Source organism: Bufo gargarizans, chromosome 8, assembly GCF_014858855.1.
Source record: "Bufo gargarizans isolate SCDJY-AF-19 chromosome 8, ASM1485885v1, whole genome shotgun sequence".
In the NCBI taxonomy this organism is placed as follows: domain Eukaryota; kingdom Metazoa; phylum Chordata; class Amphibia; order Anura; family Bufonidae; genus Bufo; species Bufo gargarizans.
Window position 1 is genome coordinate 145,452,380 of NC_058087.1, and position 22,455 is coordinate 145,474,834.

General features: G+C 43.0%; 1 protein-coding gene across 1 annotated transcript in view; it reads left to right on the forward strand.

The window, feature by feature from the left end:
* SNX29 (sorting nexin 29) overlaps positions 1-22,455 on the forward strand; it is a 503,522-nt gene that overhangs the window by 87,426 nt on the left and 393,641 nt on the right. The window contains exons 10-12 of the mRNA XM_044303674.1: positions 3,099-3,192; positions 5,737-5,819; positions 21,713-21,776. Coding sequence (XP_044159609.1) covers positions 3,099-3,192; positions 5,737-5,819; positions 21,713-21,776 — 241 coding nt within the window. The remainder of the gene's footprint in view (positions 1-3,098; positions 3,193-5,736; positions 5,820-21,712; positions 21,777-22,455) is intronic.

The following is a 22,455-nucleotide window of genomic DNA, read 5'->3' on the forward strand; positions in this document are numbered from 1 at the left end:
TTTACATCACATTCATTGGTCACGTTTCCTAGGCCCAGCTCAGTCCCTTTCAAGTGAATGGGGCTTGTCGGGGATATAAAGCAAATGCTTTATATAAAAGAAAGGATCAAAGGAAAAATTTCAAAGGGAATTGATCCTAGAGGTGGACAAAAAGAGATTGTTGTTAATCAATAGAAAAACTTAATGATATGCAATAACACACTAGATGGCTCTAACACGACTACCATGGCAGCACAACGAAAAAATAGGGGTAAATACCGTTCCTTATTGTGGTGGTGCCCGCCGTGTCAGAAGTCAGTCTCAGACTCCCCCAACTTCAGTGCCTAGGCACTCTATCCTTAAATCATGGACGAGTAGCGGATACCTGGTCTACCTAGCTTATTTAATCGACTCTTATGAATCCTATTGGTTACAGACATGTTTTCTCCTGTTGGTGTGGTGATGGGTATGAACAGACCGTGAAAAAAATGCGGTGGGTTGAGGACTCCATATGGAATTTAATATAATGTGCAGCCCTTATTGTGCATGACATATTGAGAGAGAAACCACAGCGGCACACCCTGAAGAGGATTGTTTATAGGGTTGCCATGGCGCCGGCGGAGAACACACCACGCAGTGACGGGGGGCCTGGCGTCCGATCCTGCAGCTACGTGCGTCGGGCGCGCAGGCGCAGAGAACGCTAGGAGAGGCATGGATGTGAGGCTTCTGGTTTCCATGGCGCTGGGGGGTGTGTCCTCCGCGGGCGCCCATAGTTGTCGTCATAGTTAGTGGCGCGCAAGCGCATTAGATACAGAGGAACGCCGAATAGAGCGTGGAACCTAGTGAGATATGCTAATAGTGTGTGGTCTCCTGAGTGATGTCCTCCCCAGGTCTACATTATGTACCCCAGTGAGTAGGTTCTTAAATGTATTATATAATAAGATGATTGGCACTAAAAGTTATATAATCCCCATAACAGGGGAAACACTGAAAAGGGGGGTGCACTTTTTTGAATATGCAGGTGTTTATTAGCATAATTGATTGGGTCATGTGACCTTCTTGGAAGGATATATGTATTCAGCTTTGTTCACATTGTTAGTTGCTTGATAAAGACCACACAGGTCGAAACGTCGCTAAGTGTTGGTGAATAAACCTTTGAAAGAATCAAGACTGGAGAGTGCTGCAGTTTCTTTTACAAGTGCATCTAACACGACTACCAGCATTCCATAACACCTCTCAAACATAAAATGTAATACAACTGTCTTGACGACAATTATGAGATATACTCAATAATGATAAGGACTGATACAAACCCTTGCTGTGCTCAAACTATGACCAATCTCGGATATCGGGTAGTATTGCTACACAAATTATAAAATATTAGATATTTTATTCAGTAATATGCATGTTTACTGAATAGTAATAATATTGATGTAGTACTTTTTAACATTACACATCCGCAATAAAGCAGGGAGTTGCTAAATACCAGGCCAATTAATTCAATCAATACTACACATAATAAGGGTATACGTTACTCGAGAATGCACTTGATATGCAGAGTCTAAGGGAAGTCAGCTCTGAAGTGCGTTCTGATCAGTGGGATTTTTTGTCCTGTGGTCTCTCCCTTCTTTCTTTGTTTCTCTGTGTTTCTGTGTCTTCTGTTGTTCTTCTCCCCCCCTTCCTGGGTGTGTGGTTTATGATCACAAACTTATCAGTTAGACACACCTTCCTAACTTGGAGTTTTCCAATAATTGTCAGTTAGGCGTGTACATATGATAATGACTATGATGTCACTGTATCACCCAGAATGCATTTCAGCTGTTGGTACAATGTTACCTATTCATACCTAGGTAGCACTATTGCATAAGCTACTAGCATCATCACTATTAAGGGTTAAATGTCTATGTCTGATTTCTCTTACATTCCTTTACACATAATAGATGGAATCCTAAATTAGAGATAAGGGATTTTTTTTTGTCACATAAACCAATTAAGGGATAGACTTTGTGGTACCATTTAGACTTTTCCTATGCTCTCCAATTTATGTACCGATAAGAATATAATGGACCTTGTACTCTCACTGACATGTGTATCTGTTACTCCAACGGTTAATTGATAGTTAAAATAACATCTTACTAACAAAATTTTACACTTAAAATATTTCTCACCATGCTTTAGGAGTGTATGCGTTCCTAGTAAGAAATATATAAGATAATAGATGCATTGACTTCCTTCATAACATTCAACAATAAAAAAAAAGATTTTCTGCTTCATCAATAGACATTAAACCATAGGGATAATTAGTTCCATACACATCTAGAGAATATCTAATCTCAGTCATAAATCCATAAGGAGACAAGAATGACTCTTCTCAGACTGGCACATCTTATAGAAAAGAAACCTTATGAACTGTGTCCTTTCCATTAACCTCTTTCGGCCTACTTTAAAATACATACACAATGGTGAATATAACACAACATGGCCTATTATATATCAAATCTACTATAATTAGGATATTTTGATATAAATGTTATTTACCTATGAAAAGGCACAACAGGCTGAGCTACTATACCAAGCACAGCCACTGTACAATGTACAGCGCTGTGCTTGGTAAGTTGTGCGGAGGCTATGGCGCTTTCCAGAGGGCCGCGGCCTGCTCAAACAGCTTATCGGTGGGGATACTGGGTGTCGGGCCTCCACCGATCAAATGCTGATGACTGGGGATGAGCGAATTTCATGTTAAGAAATTCGTTTGCGCTTCGTTTGGTGGTAAAAGCAGAATTGCATTATGGTAAAGCAATTCTGCTTTTACCACCAAACGAAGCGCAAACAAATTTCAAAATATGAAATTCGCTCATCTCTGCTGATGACCTGTCCAGAGGATAGATGATCTGTATAAAAAGGTTGGAAAACCTCTTAAATATAGAAGAAAATAAAGAGTAAAAGTGATGCAATTGACTAAAAGTCAGTGCAGCGTTCTGTACCTTGCGCTGTAATAATTGCTCTGGTAAAATATTCATGTAGGTGTTCTAAAATGTTACAGATGTGAAGTGGGATTTATTAGACATGACAGTGTTATTGGTATTTAGTGGTATTCATTATTATCATTTTGGATGCAGATTCCACTTTGAATAATTTGCCATATGGAGATGAAAATATCAGTGCTGCCCTTGCTGTAGAGTTGGCTCAGAGAGGATCTGACATCCAGTTCAGGTAAAATGCATTCAATGACAAATGTGATCGTATGGCAATCGGAGTTAAAGGGGTTGTCTCACTTTAGTAAGTGGCATTTATTATGTAGAGAAAGTTAATACGAGCCACTTACTAATGTATTGTTACTATCCATATTGCTGCTTCCTTCACTGGCTGGACTAATTTTTCCATCACATTATACACTGCTCGTTTTCATGGTTACAGACCACCCTGCAATCCATCAGTAGTGGTCGTGCTTGCAGACTATAGGAAAAAGCGTCAGCCTCTCTAGTGGCCGGGTCAATGGGAGCGCATATAGGCTTGTGTTTTTTCCTATATTGTGCAAGCACGACCTCCACTTATGGATTGCAGGGTGGTCTGTAACCATGGGAATGAGCAGTGTATAATGTGATGGAAAAATGAATCCAGACAGCAAAGGAAGCAATATGGATAATAACAATACATTAGTAAGTGGCTTGTATTAACTTTCTCTACATGATAAATGTCACTTACTGAAGTGAGACAACCCCTTTAAGAAATGAAAAGTGAACCAAATCAGACATACATATATGTACTTAGGGGATCATTTACGATTAAAAAATACATCTATATTAGGCAAATTTCTGGCGCAGATTCTTTTCCCCGCTCACGCCATGTCTACAAAAAGTGGGCGTGGCATGGGCAGGGCCGTCTTATTCATCATTTTTTTTACGCCTGGTCTAAATGTAAGACAGCTAAGAAGCCGGCTTACATTTGGAAGTAGCGGTGGATCCGCCGAAGTTATGTAGAGGCCGGCACCTCTTGATAGCTTCGGTGGATCCATCGTCAGATATAGGGGTTATTAAGACCGGCGTCTACAGATTACATCTCCCTGAGGCTGGGGCTCCACAATCCTTTATTAGTATACACTTTGATTTGGAAATCCAAATCCCATATACTCTGATCTGCAAGGCTACAGGGGGCTTATTTTAGGCAGCTCTGCTTCCAGACCCTGTCACAGTGAACATGGTGTCTGAGCTGCAGGCAGCATGTTATAGAGCAGGAGGAGCTGAGCAGACTGATATATAGTTTTCTGGGAACAGATTCAGTAAAACTTGTAGTTTTTTCATCTAAATCTCTGCTCTTTCTGAGCTAAGGAGTCATGTGGGCGGTCCTACTCAGTGACTGATTACTGTATGCAGAGATGGCCAGCATTAACTGAGCAGGACAGCCCATAGCACACCTAAGCATAGAAAGAGTAGCAAATATAATGAATGAAACACATGTTATGCTGAATGTATACACACAAAGCTGTATCTGTCTGCTCAGCTCCTCCTGCTCTATACCACGCTGCCTGCTGATTACACTATATGTACAATGTGACAAGTTCATGGACACAACTTTGAAACCATCTACCTTTAGCCATTTTCCTGACAACGCCTCACACACAATCATACGTATGTTTCTGTCCCCAAATGCAGATGACGTCCATGTTACATCGTTTTTAGTTTTTTTTTCCAGACGCATTGACTTCAGTGGGTCCGTGGCCCGTATATTGCGGCCAAGTATAGGATATAATAATGCCGATGGCGGTAATTAAAGGCTTTAGATGCTGTGATCAAGTGAGATCATGACATCTAAATGCGCAAGAACCCAGAAGGCGCTTCGTACCGCTGCCCCGTGCGGCTAATGTGGGCAACGGTAGTTGCACTGAAAACTGTAATCCTCGCTGACGAGGCTTATAGTGTTCATGCTGCAATTCTTATTTTGGCCACCAGATAGCAGGCCAGGATAAGAAATGAACAATCTGCAGTCCAAAACTCATTTTAAAAATACCTGATAGCGCAAAATTAAAAAACAGAATTTATAGGCTCATATATGAGCTTTAAAATCATCACAATTTTTTTTTTAAATGTTAAATATATATAATATTTTTTTTTTTTTCAAAGTTTACATTTATTTTTACACTACTTAGACATAAAAAAACTATACATAAGGGGTATCGTTGTAATTGTCATGACCCAGAGAATGAAGGGCTTGGGTCAATTTTGCCGTAAAGTAAACGCTGTAGGAACAAAACCCGTAAAACGGTGGAGGAGATGTGGTTTTTTTTTTCCAATTCCACCCCATTTGGAATTATTTTACCACTTCCCACTACATTTTATGCCATAATTAATGGTTACATTATAAGGTACAACTTGTCCCTCAAAAAATAAGCCCTCATACAGCTATGTAAATGAAAATATAAAACATTTTTGGCTCAAGGAAAATTAGGGAAGAAAAATAAAAATGCAAAAACGAAAAAATGTCCGGTAGTTAAAGGGGTTCTCCAGGACTACAAAAAGATATCTGCTTTCTTCTAAACACAGCATCACACCTGTACACAGGTCGTGTCTGGTATTACAGCTCATCTCCATCGAAGTGAATGTGGCTGATCTGTAATACCACACACACGACCTGTGGACAGGTGTTATGCTGTTTTTGTAGTCTTGGAGAACCCCTTTAAGAGCTAGCCGCCTGGCACAGGTGGAGCTTTGAGTATTGGAACAGATTGATTCATTTCTCAGTGTTTTTTCTCCAATATAGCATGGAAGCCAGTCCACCAGCACCGGTGACGGCAATAAGCGGTGTACCGCCTGAAGAGGAAGGTCCAGACTCCATGACAATAAGTAAGTGGTTTTAAGAGTTAACTGAGTATTAATCGCTGTTACTGAATTAAAGGTTTGTCCACGTTATAGATATTGATAAGCTATCCTTAGTGCAGGTCATCAATATCAGATCGTGGAGGTCCAACATTTAGCACCCGCACCATCAGATGTATACTGTAAATAACAAGGAGAAGAGTGTTGGAAGCACAGCTCCACCAACTGTGTAGTAGGGTTACTGCAGATCAGCTCCAATGTAAGTGAATGGGAGCTGCAGTAACCCAGCACGGCCACTACACAGTGGATGGTGCTGTGCTTACGGCTCCTCCTTCTATGTTAGTTCTAGCACCTGCTGCAAACAGCTGGTCAGTGGGGTTTGCGGGTGTCAGACCCCCACCGTTCTGACATTGATATGACCTTTTTCTAATGATAGGTCATCAATTACTAGAACCCGAACAACCCCTTTAAATATTTTATGTCTTAGGATTTAAAATGTTGTAACCTGTCTTACTAAATTCTCTCGCTCACCTTCCAGCCCCCTATTTATGCCTGCAGACATTTTGTAAGTGCTCAGAAACCACCCCAATCACTGAAAAGTTAAACTTTGATCTTTTAATCAAAATGTTCACTAAGACCTTTCTTTTTTGTTTGTGTTTTTTGCCTGTTTTAAATGTGAGATGCCTCCAGCAAACCTATCCCGCTGTCCATCGGTACAGTCTTTATGGAGACAGGTCTAGAACTTCACCTCTACAGGTCTCCCCCTGAGCCCCTCTAACGTTGTTCTTTAGCTGCATTAAGCCTAAAAAATTCCCTCGGCTCTAGAAAATTACTCCAACTGGGAGCGTGTCTCAATACAGACGTGATTAAAGGGGTTTTGGGGGAGCTGAATATTTATTATCTATTCTCAGGATAGGTCATCAATATCTGATCACTGGGGGTCTGACTCCTGGCACCTCCACTGATTAGCTGGTTGAAAGAGTTGAACCCTTCCAACAAGTGGTCTGCAGGGGGGCAGGGAGTTGGCCCCTGGCTGCCACACACTAATCGTTGGTTGTTTGACAGGGGTCGCATCCAAGATAACAATTGGTTGTACAGGAATACACATTAATGGCCCGTGCTTGGTATACATAATCATTGTGCTTGGTGGTCTAATCCCTGATCCCCCACAATCGGCTTATCATGGGGTCCCTGTGGTTTCAGTGACCACCATGGACCCATTCTGTGTTGATCAGGGCCGACTGCCTAGTCTGATACTGTAGCTTGGCTCTGTTACATTCATCTGCTATTTGCTAGTGGTACCAAGGGTTGGTCGCCCATCAGTCACACATTAATTGTCGATCTCTGGCCATCTAAGGCCCAGTGGTATATTCTTTCACATTTTCTATCCTTCTCAGTATCTATGTTCCCCTCCTCTTCTGTAGGCCCATGTGTTGGCATATCAGGAGCCACTTAAATCTGCAGCTAAAGCTGATGTCTTAAAGGGGTGCTCCAGGAATTTGACATTCATGGCCTATCTTCAGTATAGGTCTTCATAATCAGATTGGCGGAGGTCCGACTTCCAGGAAGAGGCGGATATGGTGACCGGAGTGCTGTGGTCTCTTCATAGCTCAAAAACAGTGCTCTAAATTGTATAGTGGCCAAGCAGGGTATTGCAGTTTATTCACTGAAATGGGACTGAGCTGTGCCTAGGCCACGTGAGGGATGCAAGATGACATCACTGGCCTAGGATGAGGCCTAAGCTGTCACTGAGCGCTATGACCTCTTTGAGCAGCTTCTGAACGGCGGGGCTTCTGAGAGTCAGACCACCACCGGTTTGATATTGATGACCTGTCCTGAGGATAGGTCATCAGTGTCAAATTCACAGACAACCCCTTTAATACCAGTGCAGATTGGTGTACTATCCTAATCCCAATTAACCTAGGTAAAACAATACCTGTATAACTAGTCATGGACTGTATATTGTAGATACTGCTCAGAGCCCAGTGCTGCATTCACAGTTCTGCTGCAGTTGCAACTTTCCCTACATCAGATTATTACATTACATAATAGTCTACAAAGAAGGCTCTGTGCAGACGCTGAGCCAGCAGGGAATGCTGGGAGATTTTAACTTTGAACCCTGCAGAGTAGTGAATGCAGCTCTGGAGGATGATGCAAGCTGTAACTCACAGGAAATGCTATTGTATGGGGGTCATTTATCAAACTGATGTAAAGTAGAACTGGTTTAGTTGCCCATAGCAACCAATCAGATTCCAGGTACTGTGAGTTTAAAATTATCCTTAAACTGAGGATATGATTTAATGAGGAATGTCAGCTCCCTGACATGTCTAATACATTCTTGTATTTGCCATTAAAATACCATCTTTTCTGTTATTCTTCATAGAGATGTATAACTTAATTGACGGGGGCGTTGAAGATCAGTTGAGATTGTTTACACTGCCTGGTCCTGTCAATGAAATTACAGAGGGAGCAGCAGTTGCAGAGAAACCTAAGCCTCTAGGTGTAATGGTAACGCCCCCGTTGCTCCGAGATCCTCATTTGCATATATTAAAACTTATTTTTTCTCAGCCATGCGGGCACATATGAACATGGGACCAACACGGATGTCTTCAGCTGCCAAGTGCACATGTAACAGGTCAGCCAGTGTCATAGGTACAAATCTGCTGACAGATGAGCTTTAAGATTTTTTTTTTTCCGGTATTGAGATCTATCATAGGGGCTCAATACCAAAGAAAAACGCTTCCGTTTTGTCCCCATTCGTTGTCAATGGGGACAAAACTGAATTGAACAGAACGGAGTGCTATAGAATGCATTCCGTTCCGTTTAGTTGCGTTCCCATACCGGAGAGCAAACCGCAACATGTTGTATTTTGCTTTCCGTCCTGGGATGCGAATGCAAGATGGATCCGGCATTACCACAATGCAAGTCAATGGGGACAGATCCGTTTTCTATGACACAATAGAAAACGGATCAGTTTCCAATTGACTTTCAATGGAGTTAATGACTGATCCGTCTTGGCTATGTTAAAGATAATACAACCGGATCTGTTTATAACAGATGCAGACGGTTGTATTATCAGTAACGGAAGCGTTTTTGCTGAACCTTGCCCGATCTAGTAAAAACGCTAGTGTGAAAGTAGCCTAAAGTAGTCCCAGTCCCAGAGGACCTTTAATTAAAATAACATATGTATAGTTAAACATACCTCTACCCGAGCCATTGCTCTAATTGCATGTGTGGGACTCGGATTCCTATAAGTGGCCTGTCAGGCACGCCTTACCGATTTCCAGCCGCAGTGTATAAGTGAGCAGATCACCTATCATGGCCCCCAAAAAAGTTCTACAAGGTATGGAAGGCTAAGCCAATTAATATTTTAATTGCTGTGCCAGAACTGTTCCAGTATAACGAGTAACTTTGTGCATATTTTGGATGCAGTCCTGGTTTTCTCAGTGTAATTATTCCGAGAGGCCTGCATGTAAATCTAAAATGAAAAAAGAAGTCCTGACCCTAATTAACCTAGAGAGGACTTGTGAATAATTGTGGTTTTTCTTAATCAGACGGAATATTTATATGATAAGGAGATATTTAGAAGTCAGGAAGAGTGCACACAGCGGAAATCGATATATTAAACATTTCGTTCTGGTTGAAATTTGCACAATGTTCTATGCACAGCCACGAATAAGGGCTTTAACGTGAGAGCAATTCTAAGCCGAGTTATCTCTATGTAAGAAGAGCTGCGAGAAAGCGTCTACAGTATCATTTATGTGTACAGAAGAACGTTCTAGTTTGGAGGGCGTCGCATGGAAAAAATGCGGCTTAGGCGATCTAATATTTCATTTATTGAATAAAAATAGATTAATAAAAACTATTAAAACCAATTGAAAATTTGATCCTAACATATATACAGTATACCTAATTGCTTATGACAACATGATTATTTGTAATTGATATTTTGTATATGTAAAAAGAACAAAAATGTATACAATAAAAAAAATAAAAAAATATATAATAAAAATCAATATACCAAGATTATTAAAATAATATCTACCATAATTCCCATTTCATATCAGAGAATCATAGTAAAATAATTTGTAATACTTTATTACATGATTGATAATTCTGATTTTTATTCTAATTTTATTTGATCAATTAATGATTAAATAGTGAATTATGGTTATCAATAAATATTATAGATCACTTATTAAGCCACTTGATTATACTTATCAGAATAAAAATCATAATGATCAATCATGTAAAAAAGTATCACAAATTATTTTACTACGATTCTCTGATATGAAATGTGAATTATGGTGGATATTAATTTAACAATCTTAGTATTTTGATTTTAATTACTTTTTTATTATTTTTATTATTTACAAAATATCAATTACAAATAATCATGTTGTCATAAGCAATTAGATATACTGTATATATGTTTGGATCTAAATTTCAGTTTTTATAGTTTTTATTAATCTATTTCTATTCAATAAATAAAATATTAGAATCACCTAAGCCGCATTTTTTCCATGTGACACCCGTTTATTGAGTGCCCTCCAAACTATAACGTTCTTCTATACTTATAATCGGCAGTGGGTGAGCCGTGGAGAGAGCACCTTGACCATATCGTTCAGGTGGTTGAGCCACTGTATACCCAGTATCATTTATCTGGCATCTGTATTTGACCTTGTGCATGCTGCCATGTAATGCACATGTTTTTTACGGATCTATATAGGGCTGCAGTAAACAATTATTTACGTAATCGAGTATTCTATTGATAATTTTTTTACGATTAATCAAGTAATCTAATAAGAAAAACCTTCTTAAAATAACGTTTTGCTTTATAAAAATGTCCCCCTTTCCCAGTGCCACCTATGCCATCCACCATGTCCCCCACACCCCTAGTGCCATCAGATCAGCAGCCCCTCCATGCCATGTCCCCCAGTGCCCCCATAATGGCACTGCCATCAGCCCCTCCATCCAGATTGCAATGATCTCCCCCTTCCCCAGTGCTTCCTATGCTATCCACCATGCCCCCCAGTGCCATCAGATCAGCAGCCCCTCCATGCCATGTCCCCCAGTGCCCCCATAATGGCACTGCCATCAGCCCCTCCATCCAGATTGCCATGATGTCCCCCTTCCCCAGTGCCTCCATGCCATCCACCATGTCACCAACTCCCCCAGATCAGCCCCTTTATGTGCCAAATCACAGGTGCCCCTATTAACCCCTCCCCCCAATAACTTTATACATGCCAAATCACAAGTGCCCCCGTTTCCCCATGCCAAATCACAGGTGCCATCACTCCCCCCCCGCCCCACTGCTAACTTTATACTTATCTTTCAGTGCAGAGTGCGCCGACACATGGAGTCCACAGGAGACGCGTCTTCATCCCAGCATGCACTGGGGACCTGACGTCACACACAGCGTCAGCCAGCGCGCTGACGATGTGTGAACGCAAGATCCTGCAGCGCGGTGACGGCGGAGTCCACGGAGCGATTTTTTTTTTTGCCTCGATTAAATTGATGAATCGTTTCTGCCCTAGATCTATAGTACCGCATTCTTGGCTGGGCTATAGGCCCATACTGTACCTCTGAAAAAATCATGGCATGCTCCACTGTACGCCATAGGGTATAACTGCGCTTCACATAGGTACTGTACATAGAAACATGGAGTGCCTACATGGCGATATTTTGTGTAATGGTAGTCAATAGTGTTGCAGTGCGACATGCTGGTCTTCGATGTGATAGTCGCAAAACATCCATCCAGTTCAGATTTTTTTGTGACTGTCGTAGCATGTCGCATTGCGACACTATTAACGATCATTACAAAAAAATTTGCGCAGCACATGTTGCCATGTAGCTGTACCCTTTTTGTTACGCGAGTTCTGTCGCTGCGTAGCCGGTCTTTAAAGGGATTGTTAATCTTTTGGGGGGATGTAGCGCAGACCTGCGTAGAGAAGCACACTCACCTGCTTCCCGGCGCTGGCTCCCAGCTCCTTTGCTTTACAGCCTTGGCTGTTCCTGTGGGCTATCTGGATGAAAACTTCCTGTTTGGCACCGCTGCAGCCAATCCCCTTGCAGAGCAGGTCACCACTGTCTCCAGCGATTGGCTGCAGTGGCATCTAACATGAATTTTACATTCTGAGAACCCAGTGGAGCAGCTGAGGCCAGGGAGCCAGTGCCGGGATACAGGTAAGTGTGGTTATCTGCCCAAGTCTGCTCAGGAGGAGGGGTGGTAAGCCAAAGGCGCACAACCCCTTTAAAAGTGGTCTGTGAGCAGTTTTGTTATGTAGAACTGCTGACAGACTCGGTAAGGTCAGGGGGCTGCTTTTAATAAAAAAAAAAAAAAAAAAAAAAACATTTAACCCCTTGACCGTTCTCCGTAAGTGCTTCAGGTTCAGCCCCTCCCCTCTGCTGTGACTGACAGCTGTGGCGTCCAAACAAGAGACTGCTCCAGCTGTCACACAGCAGAGCGGAGGGGCTGTGCTGCGGCTCATACATGAAGCACTGCAGTCTGCGGGCCGGCCTCCAGGATTCGGGGTTCATCTTTTCAACACTATGGTGATTAAAATTCATATCTGTGGTACGTACTACTTATGTTTGGCAGGAGTTTTGCATTTTGGTATATCCTAGTGTACACCCCTATATCATATATGACATTCATTAGGTCGGGATAGGTAATCAGATCGTGCAACCCCACAGATCAGCTGTTTCGGGCAGTGTTTGTGCCGAGGTGCTGCAGCCCACCTCCTATTCAAGTGAACAGGAGCTGAGCTGCAGTACACCAGCGCCGACGCCAATCAGCTGTTTGAAGAGACTGCGGCAGTTCGGTGAGTGCTGCGGTGTCCTCACAGCTCACCAAGGGCGGCGCCGTACATTGTATAGTGGCTGTGCTTGGTATTGCAGCTCAGCCCCATTCACTTCAATGGGACTGGGATAAACCTTGGCCATGTCACCGATGAATGTGACGTCACTAGCCTAGGAAGAGGCCACGGGGCACACCGGAGCCAACTCATCTGATGTTTATGACCTATCCTGAAAATTGGCCAGCAATATTTTACTCATGGAAATCCCCTTAAATGTTTGTCTACATCTGCAGCATCTAAACAGATCATAACTAGGGATGAGCGAATCGACTTCGGATGAAACATCCGAAGTCGATTCGCATAAAACTTTGTTCCAATACTGAGCGGAGCAGGAGCTCCGTACAGTATTAGAATGTAGGAAAAACGTAGGAATAAAAACAATGAAAGACACTCCCTTCACCCAGGAGGGGCAGGGTGGGATACAGCTCCAGACACCCACTCTGCTTCCTCCTGCGCCTGGGTCGCCTGAAGAGTAACCGCAGTCACACGTGGTACATCTGGTTAATATCCTTTAATTTGCACAGGGTAAGGGAAAAGTGCAGGCTGAACGCATTTCGGGTCTATAGGATCCCCTTCATCAGGAGCTCCTATTGCTCTATTATTTAGTGGGATATTATCACTTTAGAGGTATCTGACCATATACAGGTTTCTTTTTTCCTCTCTTTTTTTTTTTTCCTTTCTATACTAGCCGCAAGCCTTGGACAGGTGTGGCACTGTTTCTGTAACAAATCCGTCATGTTTTTCTAACCCCATTAAGTACGGAAACCCTTGAAATATTTTGGAACTTGAGTTATCCCCGCTAAGGCCGTACTGTGTTTTGCGGTTGGCAAATTGCGGATCCGCAAAACACGAACACTAGCAGTGTGGGTTCCGCATTTTGCGGAATGGAAGGTCTGGCCCTCAATAGACCAGTCCTATCCTTGTCCGTGATAAGGACATGAATAGGACATGGTCTATATTTTTTTTTGCCATATAAGTGAATAGGTTCGGGATGCGGACGCAAACATTGTTTGTGTGCATGAGGCCTAAAACTGAAAGATTACTTTCCGCCAAGTCATGTGGCACAGATTATCTCTGTTTTTGTCTGGGTATTTTGATTTCTATAACTTATTGCAGCCTTATAAAATGATTAAGGTGCAAAAAAAACAAACAAAAAAGCATTCAGTTCTCCATCTGTAACTTGCTATTATATAGTGTGACCACCAGGGGGAGAAATTGGCCTTCTGTATCATGCTCTCTGTGATTCTCATTTAACATGTATCTAGCTAAAACCGCACATCCATTTAGTGCTTCACGTCTAGGTTCTCGAGAGGTTAAAAAAAAAGGGAAACAATATCTGTGCGTGGAGCGCTGTCCATGGTAACTGTTGAGCATGTGAACTAAAAGAATAATGACCTAAAATGGAGAAATCCCCTGGAAATTCTCCATTTGATTGGTAACGCTCCCTTGTAAAGTGTGACTAATTAGGAGAATGCAAAGTAGCATCGATGACCCTACCAGGCAAGTGTATGTCTGGATTATATTGTCTCATCTTTCTGCATAGCGGAGAAATCTTGTGTGTAAAATGGCTATCCCTCGGCCATTAGATAACGGAGAGGCTTCTCGCTAGTTGCATAGCAACCGCATTCTAAATGGAGAGAAGGTATGAAATATGGAATAGGACTGCACAGTAACAAAAGCGCAGGAGAACCGAGGTGTACACCGGCCGTTCTTCTTTTATTATTTTTATTTTATTTTTTACATTTTTTATGGTTATTGTCTGACATCAAGGGGAGGCCATGTAGGAAAGTGCGGTCACGTATTCAGTGTATGTCTCATAAATAGGTCATTTTGCAGTTTAGTCTTTGTATTAGTAGTATGTAATTAAATCCCCGCAGTGCCATAAAGCCACGTGACGCTTCGCTGTAAGTGATGATTATGGGCCGTATTAAATGAAACGTTCTGTAAGTAGATGCGGCCGGCGTTGGCTTCGTACTCCCCAGCGTACCATAGAGATGACAGCTCGCCTCTGCGCCGCTCCTATTGCTTACAGCATGTTTGTCGATGAGCAAGTCACCGCAGCGAGCTTCGCGAGACAGTGCCTGGATGCTAATTTGCGACGGGCTCGGACGCAGCCTTTCCGTCGCGGCCCATCCTATTCCGTAAGATAAGCAGGGGACGATGGGCCTCGTAGTCCCAACGTTTACGACATGTCTGTAGATCGTGCAATCCGGCAAGTTGTGAAATATTGTTCTGCAGCAGCCACAGGTTAGGAACCTTCTCAGGATGTCACTAAACACAAAACAGATGGCAGATGACACGGACTGCTATTAATCGCATCCGCTGATATGTCTCCGGGCAGCCCTAGCATATGTCTTATTAACACTGACAATCCTTCCGTTTACTATGGCAAACACACCGAGGCTTTCCGACATGTTGGGAAATGAACGTTTGCTATTTATAAGAAAAGAATAAGTAGACGCAGGTAAGTCCATATACACCATATGGGCATAAGTCTTGTGAAAAGATGGGTCCTTCTAAAGAGCTCACCGAATTCCAGCATGGTCCTGTAAAAGATACTACCGCTGGGAAAAGCTGGTTCATGACATTTCTGATGAAGTGGGGTCACTAAGGGGGTCATTTATCATGCTGAAATCCGCCTAAATTAGGCTACTTTCACACTAGCGTTTTTGCTGGATCCGGCAGGGTTCAGCAAAAACGCTTCCGTTACTGATAATACAACCGTCTGCATCCGTTATGAACAGATCCGGTTGTATTATCTTTAAAATTCTCAAGACGGATCCGTCATGAACTCCATTTAAAGTCCATGGGGGACGGATCCATTTTCGATTGTGTCAGATGTGTCAGCATGCTGCGGTTTGCTCTCCGGTATGAGAACAGAGCATTCTGTTCTGTTCAGTTACGTTTTGTCCCCGTTGACAATGCATGGGGACAAAACGGAAGCGTTTTTCTCCAGTATTGGATCTCAATACTGGAAAGTATTAACGCGAGTGTGAAAGTAGCCTTAGGTGTATATCAGGCACAAATTGCGGTGAAGCAGCTAGGGTTGGTCCTGCTAATATGACACCTTTCTTATGTTTCATTAAAATGCCATTGCTGAGCAATACTCATTTTTATACAAATTAGCTAATTGGGGCATCAGTGGGCGAGCCGAGCCCCTCGGGCCACCAGATCTTCGCCCTGCTAACTTCTGCCACTTTCCCTTCTCCATAGATTGACAGGGCTAGACATCTAGCCTGGACTTTTAATCTAAAGCCTGCGCCATTGCTCACAGGATCAACGAATCCGTGCACGCGCCAGTGATGTGTGGAGGATCATGACTTGGGATATACTTACCTCACTGCAGCTCTGGACTCCAATCTATTCTCCAATCGTGTGAGCAGTGGCACATGAGCTAAAGTAGAGGGTCTGGTGAGATGTCTGGCTCTGTCAATGAATGGAAAATGGAGAATAGCTGGAGGAGCAGACTGTTGAAGATCTGGTGCTCCGTGGGGCTCGGCCCATCCTTCGTGCTCCAATACGCTCATTTTCATGAAAATGAAAACAAGTATTACTTAGTAACGGCTCTTCAACTGAGCATAAGAAAAATGTAGTTTTAATCGGCAGCATCAACCATACCAGTCATCGCTTTTAGCAATGATGACAGTGGCAAACGAGTTAGCAAAGTGCATGAATGCAGTCCTGTTTGAAGTAGACAGTTTCTTGTGGTCAGTGCAGAGGCTACTGCAGATCCAATTTGTGATGTCGTTACTGTCCTTTGAGATACAGCAGCCCTTCTTATACGGCGGTCTTGGCATGCATCTGTCTGTCTGTCTTGACCGTCTAGAACTCTCTACACATGTATGTGCCCTCCTCTGACCACTTTTGACACCACCAATGCACTGCAGAAACTTCTCATCCGACTCTTTCTGAGATTTGACGGATTGACCATCTAGTTTCTTGAAGTCCCACTATTTGGTCCTTGACATAGTGAACACTTCAACAACACCCAATCAAAAGTACTGTAAGAAAGAAAATGAAAAACGGTGCTGTCAAACAAAAATAAACAGCAGAGAAGCCGGTCAAAAAAGAACAGCAGAGAAGCCGGTCAAAAAAGAACAGCAGAGAAGCCGGTCAAAAAAGAACAGCAGAGAAGCCGGTCAAAAAAGAACAGCAGAGAAGCCGGTCAAAAAAGAACAGCAGAGAAGCCGGTCAAAAAAGAACAGCAGAGAAGCCGGTCAAAAAAGAACAACAGAGAAGCCGGTCAAAAAAGAACAGCAGAGAAGCCGGTCAAAAAAAAAGTCTGTTGGACATCTGTATGTAAAGTAAGGATTTGAAACTTTGATCACTACATGTTACACCCTCCGGCATTCCCATATTGTAAAATAGGCCTTTTATCTTAATTTCTTCTCGGTATTCTATATTATGATAGCTTGCAAGAGGATGAGGTGAATATATATATTTATTTTTTACAGCTAAAAACCAAACATTAAAGCTGAGAACTACTATGGGGACATTGGGGGCCAAAATCAATACAAAAATGATATGGCCGTTGTCTTAGGTCTGCCTTGGAAAGGGGAATCTTGACATTACAAGCAGTCTTGCTCTGACCAAGGTGAGGTGCACGGTACTCTTCACCAGGGACCCCTGCAAAATACAGTAGTTTGGGCTCAATCAACCAGATCCTCAGGTCATGGTCCTGCTAAATAGGGATTGGTCGCAGGATGTAGAGAGTAGTCGGAACCGTGGGTCAGAACTGGAGGATCGACCAGAAACAACAAATCCAAATGGTGTAACAGTAGCAAAGGAAGGAGTCCAGGCCAGAGGACAAAGTGGAGCACATTTTGAGATAAGAAAGCTCAAACCAATGGCATTGTTGGCACACACTGATTGCCATGGTAACATGGCGTCTCCTATGGTGAGTGCAGTGGGCCGGTGCTGGATCGGGGAATATCACATTATTCCACACGTTTCCCGTTATACCCTCCATTATTCAGCAGAGCAGGTCACCATTAGCCAGGTTGTCATTATATTTGATGATTTTCCTCCACGACTGTTTATATTCATGGTCTTACTGTTTTATTCTGCTACCTTCTTGTTTGACGCTCGTGTTTTTTCCGGAAGAAAAGAATGCCCCTCTGTGGACAGTGAGTCTGTACAGTCCATAATGATTGGTATGGCTGCACTGGGCCCACGGGCGTCGGACCGCAGCTCTGCAATAAAAAGTAAATAATAGATATAAATGTGAATACAGGCAGGAGACAGCTTTCCAAGATAGAAGGTTCAGCTCAGCATAACATTCATTCCTGTATGCATTATTAATAGGATTAAGAAAAACCACATTACTGGTGAGTACAGCAGGGGAATGATTCCTGCCCTAAGCAGTGCTCCTATTGTCTGCCCGCAGTCCCGTGCCAAGAGCCTGGCATCCACAGACGAAAAGTTAGATATCGGAGAAGTCAGAGGTAGAACTGATGAGTTTGCACAACCATTTCTATGCTGCGCGTTGTACTGGATCAGAGGCTGACATCACACGGCACTCGAGCTTCCAGAATGTTATTTTCCATCTTTAGCCCATATTTAGTGAATGTCGGTAAGGGAGGATGGATCGTTATTGTTATAATGTAACCATAACAATTACAATATAAGGTTAACTAATATAAGGCTCTACTTGCTCCATATGCATATATGTGTAGGGTAATATTGGAGTACCTGGTAAGAGAGAGGGTCACTTCTACGGTGTTACATTCACTTACCGCGGAGAGGTGTATGATATAAGCTGTAATCTTTTTAACACTGGCTAGACTGGGGTGTGAAGTCTAAGGGTCAGTTCACACGGCTGATTTTAAAAATACACATGTAAAAAAAAAAAATCAGCACTGAATCCAAGCAGATTTTTGCGCCTCAAAATTACGCAAATTTATTATTTTTATTTTTTTATTTACGCGTGTTTTGTAAAGCATTTTTCAGGCACATTTTTTACTTTATTAAATTCTATAGTACTTTTCCCACAAGAGTTTTTGGAGGTGTTTTTTGGAGCATTAAAATAAAAGAAACGCATGAAAAAATGCGGATATGTGCTCAATGGTGCATTTTAGTCATGGATTTGGCAGCATTAGCGCTAAAGCAATAGCAGTGTCGTTGGAAAGTAAACAAGGGTTGCCACTAAGGGAAGCAGTCAGGATGTGACAGGCCCGAAGACCAGGTAGGAGTGTAAACCGGAATGGAGCCAAGGGTTAGAGCCGGAAGGAGAATAACAGGAACCAGATGAACAACCTCAAGGACAAGGCAGCAGCAATATCTAGAAATAAGGCCAAAGTCAGAACCAGGAACAGTAGCACAAGGAACGAAAGCCAGGACTGGGTATGAACCACAATCAGCAGGCAAGACATCACCTCTAAATTAAAAGTAATCTCTGGCCTTTAGCAATCCAAGAAACCAGAGCAGGAGAGCCAGGACCCAAGCCAGCAGGGTTATGGCGGAAGACTCTATTTTTGATTATTGTAACGGAGGCAGACAAAGCAACCAATGTGTCTCTGCTAGAAAATAGACTGCCCTCTCCTATCCTTCTTTGTCGCAGGAATAAGGGTGGGAATCGCTGGGATAAGAGGAGGGGAGGTCATGGCCACTGTAAATTTGTAATTTATTTATATTTGTTTAAACGCTATGTGTCAAAAAAAACTTTCAGTATGATAATGGTATTTTCGATGCCCTCTGTGAGTAATGCTTATCAGTCTAAGGCTTTGTTCACATCACCGTTTAGCCTTTCCGTTGTCCTTTTCCGTTTAGGAGCAGGAGAAGGCACATAACTGAGCTAAATGGAGCCTAAGGACCCCATAGACTATAAAAGTTGTGCATGCAGGACTCAAAATCATCTTCTGAGCGGAAACATAACGGACCCCATTATAGTCTATGGGGTCCTAAGGGCTCAGTTTGGCTCAGTTATGTGCCTTCTCCGTCGTTTCCGTTCTCCTGCTCCTAAACGGAGCAGGACAACAGAAAGGCTGAACGGTGATGTGAACAAAGCCTTAGTGTCACGGCTGATGATGGGGGAAACCCTAAGCCGTGCAATGCCAGAAGATGTTTGGTCGCTGCTCGGCCAGGACGACAGAATTAGGGAGCAGGTCACCTCCTATCGCGTCCCTAATACTGACCCTGACTCCTAACCGTGTGAGCCAACCCTGATGGTAGGAGGGCTCATACACTGTAACCTAGGGTCCCTACTAGCCCTCAGGATTGCCCTGGACTAGGAGCAGGGTAAGACGACCTGTTCCTCCTAGGCACGGAGGAACAGGAGTCTCACTGGCCAAGCTGAACATAAACAGACATATGGATATGACAGGTGAACCAAACAGTTCCACACTAACCTGCCACAGCCTTGATGACTGGAACGCGTGCTCAGATATGCTGTCCACACAAACACTAAAGAGACAGCACACACATCTAAACACACAGGTAACCAGGACATCCATAGCTGCAATAAACATTGAAAGGAAAACAACATCAACTTAACATCACATATAAACTTATGACCACAGGGGTGGCCCACACTGGCAGATGGTAAATGAACCAGGAGGATGACTCCCGCTTAACAACAAGGCTGGAGTACCCCTCAGACTTCTGAACTCAGCAGAAGCTAAATAGCCAGTAGCCACACCCAACAGACACACTCTGGGAAGGGAGTTAACCCTTGCAACACCAGAGAGGGTAAAGTAGCCACTTAAAGGGGAAGTGCACCCATACATAAACCTCGTGCACAACAAACAGGAAAAAGTGCACACATACATAAATCCCGTGCACACCAAACAGACAAAAGGCACACCTACAAAGACAGGTTGCCAGGTGCAACTGCATGCCCTTGACAGCAAGCTGCCTAGCAACAGCTCAAGCTGCTATACTGACAATAACATGTTGCCAGCGGCAACCACAGGTGAGGCAACATACTTCAGCCCTCACCTGTGATTGACAACAAGACCAGACCGCAGGCAACTTCATGCGGTTCCAGGAGTCACGGCCATGACCATGGTCGTGACACTTAGGCTTATTTCACATATGCGTGAAACAGATCCGTCCGGGAACAGCCTGTCTGATCCGCCTCTGCCGGGTGCAACCGTGCACTGCCGGAATTCCGTCCAGCCCCTTTCGCTATAATGGGGGCCAGCGGCAACCTGGCAAATATCCTGAGGAGCGGCCAGACAAATACCGTATGAGATTACACAATTAATTTCCTGCGGATTCAACCTTCCTATGTACAGATGAAGCAAGCACCAAACGCTATAGCATAGCATAGGTGCACTATGGTAGCCAGTGAAGCTCATACTTGCTTTATTTGTATCTGTATGAAATTGGAGTTACAGTATCGGCCCAGAGGTTTCTATAGATGCCACGTTACTGTCTCAAACATGCTGTATGTATGAGCCATTATACTCTACGTTATCATGAGAATTCATATGGCACCAAGCCACAGGTGTTCAACTGCTGCACATATTAGAGGAGCAGCATCGGCCTCGTACCCATCACCGGATCTGTACAAAATGATTAAATTCGCCTGTTCTGATATCTCAAGTCTAAATCAGAGCTGCTGCAATAAATAAAGTGAGGTGTCTGTAAATGGCACTATTTTGGAGGGCGGCTTCCTGTTCTTTTTTGTACAGATGAGCAGCGTGTTCCATTTTGAGAGTTCGATGACGGGCAAGTATGAAGAAACAGGTTTGTTTTAGCATAACTGCACATAGCACAGGCTGGCAGGGACTCAAGAAACGACTGCCATGTGAACTGATTATTTTTAACTTCTCACTGAAATCGAAGCCAAGAATAGGATTTTCATGATATGACATAGGATATTAGAAAAGAAGCCTATAATTGGAACTGGGATTATTCAGTGACGCGGATGCCTGATTTACATATGAACACAGAATGAATTCATTAGAAGCGCACGGGCCTGAAACGCGTTGCCGTCTCTAAAGTTGTATATATTTTTTTAAGTTGTGCACGTCTTTCTAACGAATGAAATGCCCATCGTATATTGGAGTAACCATCTCTGTGCTGTGATGGTAAAGGCTGTTTGTTGTATTTCTTTAGGTGAACTCCGTCAAGCTGTCGTTCTCATGATGAACAGAAAAAAAGAACTTGAGGATGAAAATGCGTAGGTTTTAATTAACATTGTTAAGCTTCTTTCCACTAGTGTTGTGTGTGTGGTCATGGAGAAATGTCAGTGCTCTTGCCTGTTGTATCTTCTGGCCCCTAGATCAGTCAGCGGTGGGTTCCGGCAGAGCATTGGCGCGGTGTTTGCTCGGTCTCATATTTTAACTATAACACACTAGCCAGATGTTACATGGGAGGGAATGAAAATGTATGAGTGCAGTAGTGCATTGTGCGTTTTCTTTCCACGTTACTGAATTATCTATTTCTAGAGGCTTTTTGTCCTTTTTTTTTGCTATCGACTTGTGCATCTTTGCCCAAGAGCATTCAAGTACTCTGTAGAGTGCCGCAGGGAGTCGACAAAGGTCAGAGCTCAGGTTTTTTAATTCCCATTGCTTATATACCGTAGTCACATTATGTTCTGCAGTGCTGTGCAGAGATTGTCCTCATTCACATCAGTCCCAAATGAGGTTTACAATCTAATTTCCCTGTCTCAGGCGTACACACTGAGACTAGTTTTGTAGGAATCCAATAAACATATCCCTCTTTTGGAGGAAACAAGAAAAGTCTGAGGAAATCCACACAACACAGAGAAAGCCTACAACATCCATCCAGATGTTTCCCTTGGTGTGACTCAAAGCCAGCAGTGCTAACCAGTGAGACTTAAACTCCCAATAGTACAT